The sequence below is a fragment of the Martes martes genome, assembly GCF_963455335.1.
Source record: "Martes martes genome assembly, chromosome: 11".
Taxonomy (NCBI): Eukaryota; Metazoa; Chordata; class Mammalia; order Carnivora; family Mustelidae; genus Martes; species Martes martes.
Window position 1 is genome coordinate 46,602,444 of NC_137899.1, and position 12,146 is coordinate 46,614,589.

General features: G+C 35.9%; 1 protein-coding gene across 1 annotated transcript in view; it reads right to left on the reverse strand.

Annotated features, from left to right (window-relative positions):
• The window catches only part of THSD7A (thrombospondin type 1 domain containing 7A), a 434,994-nt gene that overhangs the window by 74,140 nt on the left and 348,708 nt on the right, over positions 1-12,146 (reverse strand). The window contains exons 8-9 of the mRNA XM_080817988.1: positions 10,942-11,176; positions 6,512-6,627 (exon numbers count right to left, since the gene is read on the reverse strand). Coding sequence (XP_080674114.1) covers positions 6,512-6,627; positions 10,942-11,176 — 351 coding nt within the window. The remainder of the gene's footprint in view (positions 1-6,511; positions 6,628-10,941; positions 11,177-12,146) is intronic.

The following is a 12,146-nucleotide window of genomic DNA, read 5'->3' on the forward strand; positions in this document are numbered from 1 at the left end:
CATTCGCACTCAATTTATTGCACGTGGTTGATAGACATCCATAGTTTTCCATTTATCTTTGTGTCTTAGGACACAGAACACCAGTCACATATGGTAAGGATTTAATAAATATTTGCTGGGTGAGCAGACACATTTATTTCACTTCTCAAGTGGATTGTTAGGTAGCACCTTCTGTTTCTTTTTATCCACTACCTTATAGTAGGAAGCATATGGGTACAAAGTCTGTGCACTGAGAATTAATAAAAAATAAGGGATCATTTTGTTCATTGGAAATAATAAACATGGGGAAAATAAAGAAATATACCTAGTGCTTATAGTGAAAACATCTATCTAGGATAGAAACAGAAAAAGGGGTTAGATATTCAAAAACAGTTACGTGATAATGAGGCACACAGACTCAGAGGATATGCAGTCTCTCATGTAGTTATATTATAGCATCTCACAGATTATCTTAAGATATTCAAGATAGATTTCACCAGATAATTTACTTGACGGAAGGATTTAAAGGGCAGGCAAAACCAAGATTTGTTAAGCTAGACATGGGATGGATGGCAGATTGGAGCACCGGAGTGCTAGGAAATTGAAAGGGAAATGTTTCATGCAAGAAGCAAAATGTAAAGGGAGTTTTCATATCTTTGGGGGTAATTCTAGTGCCGTATTGCTTCAGGGCATCAAGGTAGACTAGACTTCTCTGTGATATCCCTTCTAGCTTTAAAGTCAATAAATACATTAGAAAAAAGGAGTAGACAGAATGTGAAGAGTAAAATGTATTATTTAATCAAAAGTACTGATATTTTTAAGATTATAGTTACAGGTACTTATAGGCATAAATGTTTCCTATTTTTTAGAAAAGTCCCACGTAAAAATTTATAAAAATCTGGAAAAAGGTAACACGTGCACTGGTTTGAGGATTAAAACTACCCTCTACTCAATACTGATCCTTATTGGCATTGATTTTTCAAGACACATCTTGAGAGAGGGCTGAATGACATTTCAAATAATTCTTTCTGTTTTTCCTGGCATGCTAAGTTATTCTAGTCCATCTTCTGCAATGCTACAGCATTGTCTTACCTCTTTAAAGTGATTTTTAAAGAGAGGGTGGCCCCACCTTTTCTTAAGTTTAAAGCTCTAATAAGATTTAGACTTTACCTGAAGAATTAAATAAGCACCCTATCCTTTAGTTAATTTTCTGTTGCTATTATCTGTCCTTGAACATAGAACTCCATTTACTATTTTTAATTGTGTGCGGAAGTCAGTGTTATTTCAATGAAGCCTGGATTATTCCCATTTCATACCAAATAATGAAAAGAAAAAAAAAAAAAAACCCTAACCACATGTCATTGCTTTTTTTCCCCCTTACAACAATAGGCTAGTTTTCTATAACACCATTGTATTGTTATTATCAGTTAAAGCAGTCTACAGGCAAAAACAGAAAAGGCTTCTCTGGGTATATAATGCATCTTGGCACTGTTGTCCAACAGCAAACCCCTCTCTCACTCCCTTGGCTTTATTTCCTCAATACACAATTAGAGTTATTCTTTTTAAGTCTGAGTGCCTAGGTTTAGGGTTTCTGAAAGCCTTTGTTAAGACTCAATACAGAGCTTCCAAACAGAATAAGCAGGGCTGGTCTCCTGCTCCTGCTGAGATGACCCGGGCTTAAGCAAACGCAGCCCTGCTCTCGGAGAGCCTGTCACAGGACAGCAGGTTTCTGAGCTGGCATTCTTGGACTCCTCGGCCACCACCACCCAGGAGCTCCAGGGGTGAAAACAGTATCCCAGTGGCACCGTGCATTTTAACTCACAGCGGTTACTAAATCCTTCAAGAGACAGCCAACTAAACTCATTCTACACCTCACATGTCTGTCACTCACCACAAGAAACTAGCACCACTGCCACGACCCCCTCCTGACACCCCCACGTCATCCATCACCGTTTGGACCCACAGCACTCCCTACGTGTGTAACCTGATCTTCGATTTCTCATCTTATTCCATCCTCTAATCCTCCCACCCAGACCCCCATTAGAACACATGGTCTCTCATCTCCTACCTCTTCTTGGAAAGTTTCCTTCATACTTTTTGCCAGTGAAGCTGATTCTACACATTTCCTAGACTTTTCTTCTCCTTTTATCTTTAAAAATCTCCAACTCCTCTTTCGCCAACATTCCATTAGCTACCCGCCCCGCAGCGGCCAGCTACTAACATTTCGTTAATTAACCACTTTAGAATGTCCCTCAATGTGATTGATCCTTTCTCTTCCTACCCCGGCCACCACTCTGCTGGCTTTGGCAACCACATGGTTATTCCAGGCAAGGTGCTGGGCTCTGAATTACTGTACCTCCTCATCTTCAATGACCTTTTCCTCTGTTTCAAATCCGTTACTAGAGCTTTCTGCAGCCCTTGATGCTATTATCATTAGTACTTGCACACTCTCATCTTAAAACATCTTACTTTTCCTATCATTCCTCCTAACCTCCTAGTTCAACAGATTCAGTTCTCATTTTACTAAAATTCTTCAAACTCAGTTGAGACTGCCAGTCCACTGTCTTTATTACTTCTTCATCATCTATCCTTCCTTTCATGACCTAACTTCCATCCCAACCCAACTGAGATTCCACCTCCATTATTATAATGAAGATTCCCTTGAGAATACCCTTGATTCCCTGTTTCTCTCTTTTTCCCTTGTAGTCTCCTAGGAAAACCCCAATTCTAGTCAAAACCAATTATTTGGTTATACTTTTTCTGCACTCAGGCAGCTGAACATGGCTGGAGAAACAATGACAACTGCTCTGAGGAATCCCTTTTGAAACACATAACTAAGTGGGGTCTCCATGTTGCCTAGAAATTCTATGTTATTAGCTTGTCTTCTTCTGCATTCTCCAAAATGATGGCACATCTTTTCTTTTCTCAAGACCCCCTGCACCCATGACTTGATCCTTGATACTCATTGAGATATTAGAACAACCATTAAATGCCCAGTCTGTCTCATACCACCAGCCTGTAAGCTTCCTGAGAGCAAGGAACATTGATTTCCTTGTTTACTGCTATATCATTTATATTTAAAATTTAAAACATTAAATTTATTTGAGACATCTCCACAGAAAGGAAAAAATAAATAATTGCTTAAAATAATATACATGATGTTTAATGACATAATGAGTATTTAAAAACAAGTATCAGTAAACATTTCAACAAATACTTAAGTAGTGATCATTTTTTTCTTCATCATGATCTAAATACTTTTCTCACACCGATACACAAACTTATAAGAAAGACTGCATTTAGACTGCATTCACTAGAAATTGACCATATGCAGCATGAAGGTCATTTCCTACAGGAACTTAAACAAAAAGAAAATACAGGATGGATGGATAGATGGATGGATGGATGGATGGATGGATGGACAGATAGTTCAGCCAATCAATCATCAAATCAATAACAGGCTAACCAATAAATTATATGTCAGTTGGATCATGGTTCACAAAGCATAGAGCACTGTAACATATAATATCTCATTTGTGCTACAGAACAACTATAGTGTTATAAGCAAGGCCTGGTGAGCTTAAGTATCTTGCATAAGGTTACAGGGCTGCTAAGTGGCCAAGACAGGTGTTCAAACAAGATTTGCTGATTTGAAGTTCACTCATTGCATTATACCATAAAACCCACTACTTATATGTATGCTAGACATAAGCCTGCTAGCATACATATAAGTATGTGTCCTGCTAGACATAAGCCCAACTTGGTCTTCCATAACTTGTCTCTATTCTTCTTTCCAACATCACATCTTGATTTTTCTCCCTATTCTCTAGGCTCCAACGGGCTAGTTGTCTCTTTCCTCTCAAACAACACACCTTCACATGGTCATCTAAGAGTCTTCCTGATGCTTTTGATCCTCCCTTGGGATTTCTTGTCTATATTCCCGCTTTCAAAAAGATTGCTTCCACCTTCAACAAGGTTTTCCCTACTATTTTTTTCCACAATATTTTCCCCTTTCCCTTCCTTAGAGCTCTGTTTTACAACTAAATCTTATTGAATCAAGTCTTAACATTATCTGGTTTATATTGAAGAGTTTTACATTTTAGAACTCATGCTATTCTGTATTTTAAATGAAATCAAAATCTCACTGAAGTCTTCTCTACAGGGCCATTAATGTACCGGTTTTATATAGGAATCAATAAGTAAGAAATCCAGTAAGTATTTATGCATATATATACACCAGTAAGTATTAATTTAATTAACATGTACATAGTATTTACAGTTTTTTTCTTCATCTGCCTGCTAAATTTAATTAAAGGGCCTTATATAAGTAATCATAGTTTGTCACATAATTTTAAAAAATTATAAATGGTCAAACAGAGAAGAGCAAATCACTTTCTTGGTACTATAAAATTCAGCAGAAATCAAAATAAAAATTATATTATTTGATTTTAAATTATAGTATTTTTATAATTAATTATATCTTTTGTTTCTTTTCCAGGCATATATCTTTTGTTTCTCCTTCCTACAGAAGAAAATTCATAGGCTACTACACTAGTTTCTAATTCCTGGATATATCCTAATATCCCAAACTAATTTCAAATGAAGACCTAAAGAAATGAGAAAAACTTACCTGATTCTTCACTTTTGTGACTATCCTAGAATCAATTTAATGGAATATTTTGTGTTCTTCAACTTTATTTCCTTGAAATACTTTAGAGCATTTCAAATTTTATTTTAAAATACTTTACCCAGTACAAGGAAGTATTTAATATAAGAAAAAGGCAAAGGTTTTTTCCTGCCTTTCATTTTCATTAAAAATATTATGTTTGTGATAGTTTATTAATTACATGATTATAAGTGTAACTGCACATTTTTGGAATTATTAGTAAACAATTGCCTTATACTAACATGAACATTAAGTATAAAAACATTAAGAATAAATTTTGAAAGCACATGAATTCCATGTAATCAATAAGCCTTTTTACTGTAGTGATGAATAACTAATATTTACCACAGAAATGTTGACTGATAAAGTACCATTCTGTTGTTGATTATGACCAAGCCAGATGATATCATCTGTTATTTAGTTTTTAAGCAAATAAAAGAAGAAAATGGAAAGATTGTCAGTGACACTGGTTTATGATTAAGTTTAATGCCATTAACGTTGTATTGAAAATGTTAATGCTTAAAACTTTTTATACCAAAACCGGTTTAGGTGTCTTAAAAGACTTTTTTTTTTTTTTAAAGACTTTTAAAATAAAATTTTTATATTCTTGCTCACTTTATGGTTTAATTTTATTTGATGTTTCAAAGGTACCTAAAGTTTCTTAAAAAGCATAAAAAGGAATTCATGTTTTAACTGTATAAAATGATAATCACCCTGTAAAAATAATCCATTATTAAATTTATGATCTCATATAATATCTTAATGATTTAAATAATTTTTGGCAATTTAAAATAGTGGTTAATCTAGAAGTTGATTCTTCTTTTTCTTTTTAATTACTTCATTTGCTTAGAGAGAAAGAGAAAATAAACAGTGGGAAAAGACAGAGGGGGAGGGAGGGAGAATCTCAGACTCTGCACTGAATGTGGAACGTGGATGTGGGGCTCGATCTCACAACCCTGAAATCATGACCTGAGCCAAAATCAAGAGTCAAATCCTTAACCAGCTGAGCCACCCAGGCCCCCGTAGAAGTTGATTCATAATTGAAACTCTTTAGTAAGAGTCCAGAAGCTTAAATAAAATAAAAACACAAAATAAATTTAAGAAAAACTATCAGTATTTGCTGGGAGAGTAAAATTAAAAAAAAAAAAATAGGAGAGAGTGTCACCCATGACACTGAGAGAAAATCTGCTTGGGTATTCCATAAGTCACCTGGAGGATATTGATACCTTTCTCAGCAGCAATGAGAAAGGACCTCATTCTGAGAGAAGACACTCAGTTATCAAAGTGTCTGCCATGATATTAAAGAGTCTTTGTGAGTAATAAAAACGAAACAAAACCAAACTGGGAGGAAATCCTCATCTTGCAAATGCCTCATGGCACGTAAGTGTTAGAAGAGGTATAATCCGGCCATTTTTCTCTTTCCTTTATTTGCAGCCTTGGGGGCTGCATAATTGAATTTTATGGTGAATCTGGGCCCATGGCTATCTATTTCTTGCCAGTAAGAGGGCCGGAAGCCATGAGTACGGATAAGATTGCTATACATTCTTTCTGAAATACACAGGGACACTACACATTCTTTTAGAATAATGTTAAAGGAAGCCTTGTTAATAGAATAAAGCCTAAAATCCACTCATTTCGATCTACATCATATAGTCTTAAATCAGTTTTTGGCATAAAATTCATCTGTTTGGTTCTTGAAAGCTGGCTATTTTCTAGAAGGAAACTAGAATTTTATGGCATGCACAACAAACCAGGATTACCCAGCCCCGTGTAAGAAGCACAAACACAGCTCAGCCAGAACTTGGAGGTCCTGCCTGGTGAGTGTGTTTTCTAGATGAATGATTTGCAGAACTCTGGAGCTCATACCTTCTTTACATGAGGTGGGACATGATGTCCAGTCACTATATGGCGTCACGAGACAGTCCTTCCTGCAAGGAAGGAGACAGGGCCTCACTGTTTCAGGTCGAAGGCTTTCAGGACACCTAGGAAATGCAAAGGGAAATTACTTGGCCTCTTTGGTAAGCCAGAAAACCAGGTAATTTAGTATCCTTAAATTTTTCATTACTAAAATGGCTAAACAGTCACCAACCTGTATTATTTAACTTCTAGGAGCCTGTTCATTTTTTTTAAGAACTATACAACTACATTGATTCTTCCAAACTGGACCTCAGTAAAGTTTCTCAAGGCAGGATGTATAAATTTAATAATAGTAATTGTGTTACTAGAACAAAATAAATTAATTATACTGTAACTCCTTATAAAAATCTCTCCATTAATAAATACATATTTTCTAACATGCTCTATAAGAAATTTGTGGAAATTCAAATCACTAATTTAAGGACTAATTCTGCATCTCTGTATAAGTAAATAGGCTTATTGCTGATTATAAGTTTCCAGGTTATTCTACAGTTTATTTTTATAAAATATGCGTGGCATAACATAAAATTTGTAATGGAATATATGCAATATACAGTACATGCTCAAAGAGGATGATATTTATAGCTATATATTTTATAATAACAAAACAATAAATGTATATAGATAGAGTATTATGATAAGCAGTTTTTTGCTTTATTCCTGGTTTTATTTAGTGTCTCTATTCTTATTTTGTCTTCCGTTGTCCCCAGTTTCAATTTATCCCAATTATGGGATTTTAAATATATTTATAAATTGAATTATTAAATAAATTAAAATTATAAATTTTGGGGACAAAAAGAGTAAGTATAGATAAAACAAAAACAGTCAATCAGTAATTCAAAGAAAAATAAAATACTGTGTTTTTGACAAACTATAGTAAAATTAATTAAATTATTTTCAAAAATACAGCAAACATTTATTAGGAACACAAGAGAAAGAAAATGAGAAAACACTGAAATGTCTTAATTTATATAAGAGTTTTCATTTTTTAAAAGATAACTTTAGGAAGCTGATGTATGAGTTTTGAGTACACTGTCTTGTTGATTGTATATTCAAGTGATTTTTTTTTAACTTTCCCAATTCTTCTCTGTATCTTCAAGATCTGTTTCTACCATTTCTAGTGGTCAAATACCGACCACTCGCATTAAAACTAGAAGAGGATGTATATTAAGGATAACAAAACATAACATCATAATTCATATGACTAAAAGTAACTTATTGTTCTGATTCCTAAGGAGTTCTCTTTTGAGGTCATATAGATCTCTGACAGAGAAGCGAAGAAGTAGTGAAGAAATAAACCAACAACCACTAGTATTACTAGTTGCTGGAATAACTTGGCAAATTAGTGAAAAATGGGATTTAAAAACACTCCTGATGGGAGAAGCCAAATTTTCTGTAGGTCAGGATAAATTGTTTTTTAACAAATAGATTAATCAGATTTTTACAACAGAACTATGAGTGGAAAAAAATCAACATCGTTAATCTCCTTTCCATAATATCTTTATAGCACTTTCCTGACACTTCGCTTTTTATATAACTTGTATTACACTTATTTATCTACATGTTCCATCTCATACATAAATATTATGTTCTATTCAATTATACAGATACATGCTTTCCTCTTTCACTCTATAACACTAGGGTTTATTTGGAAGTAAATTTGAAAAATATATTGGACTCAAGATTTCAAAAAGAAATAATCTCCCTGGTTTATGTTGAGGATAATCTTGGATTTTCCTAATTGCTGGGACAACAAAGAAATTTAGATGTGAGTCACAGAAGTTAATGAATTGTTAGAACTGAAATTATAAATATCTAGAATTATAATTTAACCTGTGTTAGCTAGAAAACATTGTATGGCAAAACCCCACATATAATACTGTTAATTATTTGGAAATATGGAATTATTAATAATTATTACTGGAGGTACTCCTTCTCAATGAAGCAATTTTACAACTTTAATAATGGAAGAGCATTCATAGCAAACTCTTCAAATTTTAGGCCTTTATAAATCAATGGAATTTACAGTGCTATCACTGACAACCTCCAAAATCCTGTTTTAGTTTTGAAATATCCACAGCAAGATACTTGGCTAACTGTGGAGAATAAAATTACTAACAACAAAGCCGTTAAATGAACACACAAAGATAAATTATACAGCCTAGATTACATCCAATAAAATGAATTCAGACTTCCTTTGGTGAAGCAATTGGTTCAGTCAACATGCTTCTTTTCTCCTTTGTACTGTTTGTATTTAGTGTTTGTGGTTTAAATCAAGGAATTGATTTCCCCCCAAATCTTATTCAAGGTCAAATTAAACAGATGTGATAGGAGTTGAAGTTTGTTACTCGGAGGATAGATAAGATCAATAACATTGATTTTACCATTGCACAGTAATCTGTTTTATTAAGAGGAGTTTAAAACAATGTTTCTATTTGCATTTTTGTTTCAAATGCCTAGCACTGAAAAGCATTCACTGAATTTAACCTAGCTGTTAGGGATAAGGGCAGTAACATCTTCTCCTGGATTCACAGTATTTGCTTAATTTTTCAGAACTTTAATGGCAAAGTAAATCCATTTAACTTGACAAATCTATACATGCATCCAGGTCATTGAATAAAGGCTGCCAGGGCAAAGGAAATTTTTAATGGATTATTGTGGTGGCTTGACATGGGGCTTCAGGATACCCTACCTATTGAATGATTTAATGACATTCATCCATCAGGCTCTTTCGCACACATAGGTTTACACACATGTACATCTACTGCTTAGCAAAAACAGACTGTAACTTGGGTAAGTGAGGAAAATATCAACAGCGATATTCGCAGGCGATGAACTGTGGAACAGGAACGGAGTGAGCTCACTTGTAGCAGCTCAGCATAATAACCTGCAATCCTGTGCCAGGTTGGTCAGGTCACAGCCCTCCGCAGGGAGTATTTCTACCTTCACGCTTGTCCCAACAAGACCCAGAATCTTCCAGGACTTGGCACTTCTGCCCCTGCTGTTAGTGCCAGAGAATTTTAATACACTGCCCATTAACTCCCTGTGTTACATTGTTTACAACTTTAGCATTATATCTATTAAAAGAGTAGTTTGGGGCTACCTATTAAGGATGTGGAATAGTTTCTCAATTTATTCCAGTCTTCCTGGCATGTATTTCCTAATGTTTCAGAATTTCAAATTATATAATCAAATGAAGTATGGGGCAAAATATCCTTAATGTCTGGAACCCTGGCCACGTAATAACAACTCTTAATGGGATTATTATTTATCCCCTGAAGTTTCCCACACGTCAGCTACATTATTATCATTTCCCCAAAACATTAGAAAGGATCTCAAATTTTTAAGGGAAAATAATATTTTCCCAGATTTATTGAGTGCTTATATTACTATTTTTTTAATCAAATACTTTCAATTAACTTTGAAAACTAAGGCCAGAATTGGTCAAGGAGCGTGCTTAAGGTCGCACATTATACTGAAGCACCTGGCCAAGTGTTTGGAAATTAAGAGGCTGTTTTCATACCAGAGCAAAACTGACGGGTTTGACTTTCCCTGTCTCACATGGCTAAGAAGATTTGAATTCTCAAAGATTGATGCTGTCTATATCTCAAAAGATAAAAGTGCCCCCCTCCTTAAAGGAATACATTTTTGGAGTTGATTTATTAATTTTCTCAAAGAATTGATTAGCTCAGTTCTGCTGTGACATGTTTTCGTTTATATTTCTCACAGGGCACATATAATATGCCAACTCCTCTGGTTCTTTGTCCTCCCCTCCAGCAAATCGTTTGCCTCGGTATTACACTATTTGTAACCACAGTGAGAAACTGATGGTTTTTCTACTTACCATAGCACTCATCCTATCCCAAGGCTCTCTTTCAGAAGTAAATGGCTTATTCATTTAACCATTAAAAGATGTAATAAGTTTGGCTTCAGTATTTTTGATATAGTATTTTCTAGGGGAAATGAAAGGCAGATCATAGAAGGCTAGAGCCCAATTAAACCAGAGTGGCAGACTCCACAGCCTACGGGTACACAGGAGGTCACAGATGACCTGCGCTGCTAGGACTTCATCCACTGTCATTATTGATCAGCCAGGCCCAGAGCAAGCACTCCTTTCACGGCCTCACTAGCCTAATAAAAGGAGAAAGTGCTGCCGTAAAACTGAAAGTGGACACCACACAGAAATATTCCTACGGAGTTTACAGATCCCAGGTACAAGACTCCTACACAGTTATAACTTTAGCAGCCGCTGACATTCAAAACAAACACATCCTGCTCTTGAGGACAGGTGGGACAAGCATCAAAACGCAAGTGAAGCCTGAGCCAATCCTCTGCATGGCTGGCCACAGGATTTACCATCGTCATTCTAAAGCCCTTACTTTTTGGGTCCTACTTGGCCCACGTTGACCCGCACACAGATGACTTTCCTTGTCTGCATGCCAACCGAGCAAGAGGCCTCCCCGTTCCAGGTTGTGGTTGTGTTGAAGGATGACACTGAAGTGTCCTCGATGCACTGGCCCCAGGGACCAGTTTGCCAGTGGTACACGGTACAGGGGTGCTCGTTACAGCTGCGCACCTCTTGCAAAGCACTGCTATTTGGACAGTGAGCTCCACCTACAAAAATGAACAACAGAAGAGGATTAGCTATGGTGCTGATGGGAAACTCACCATTCTCTCTTCTTTGAAATTAAGAGTAACAATGATACCTGTTATTTGTTAGCGCATACTAAGTGACAAGCACACTGCTGGGAAGGCAAATTACATAGTCATCTAATACCATTTGGCATCCTCCGGCTTAAATGTTAAGCTATGTAATATGCATGATTTTTGTTTTGGGGGACTATGGGAGACCTCAAAGAGGCATTATCCTCCAGAGAACCAGAAAATGAGGTACAGATGACGAAGGGAAACATGGGGATTGAGATTCTGTAGATGGAGAAAACCCATTGTGTTTTCACATGTTATCCCCCAAACTGAAAATCTTATATACATGGTTTAAAGTACCACATATTTTAATGTATTGGGCTTTAGGGTGATGTGAAACGGGGGGTTAAAATCAACTGATGTTGTCTGATCTTCCACAGTGTTACTGGAAAAGCCATGTAGTAATGATAGTGTACCATGTTTCTTCAAATCTAGGATGTCATTGGCTGGAAGATATATTATCATTTTGTATGTCAAAGAAAGAGCGATGGCTACAAGTTAAACGATGCTACGCTGCTTCTTCATCAACCCTAATTTTTACTGTACACTTACTGAAATAGATTTGTAGGATTCATTTACATGGTTTTTAAAAAATATATCACTCAATTGCACACATTCAAAGGGAAGACATTCCTAAATCTCCTTTACATTCAGAGTCCAAATCTTTTTTAGATTTTATTTATTTGACAGACAAAGATCGCAGGTAGGCAGAGAGACAGGCAGAGAGAGAGGAGGAAGCAGGCTCCCTGCCAAGCAGATCCCAGGACCCTGGGACCATGACCTGAGCTGAAAGCAGAGGCTTTAACCCACTGAGCCACCCAGGTGCCACCAGAGTCCAAATCTTTTGAGTCACATTTTAACTCACACTCATCAAAGTTTG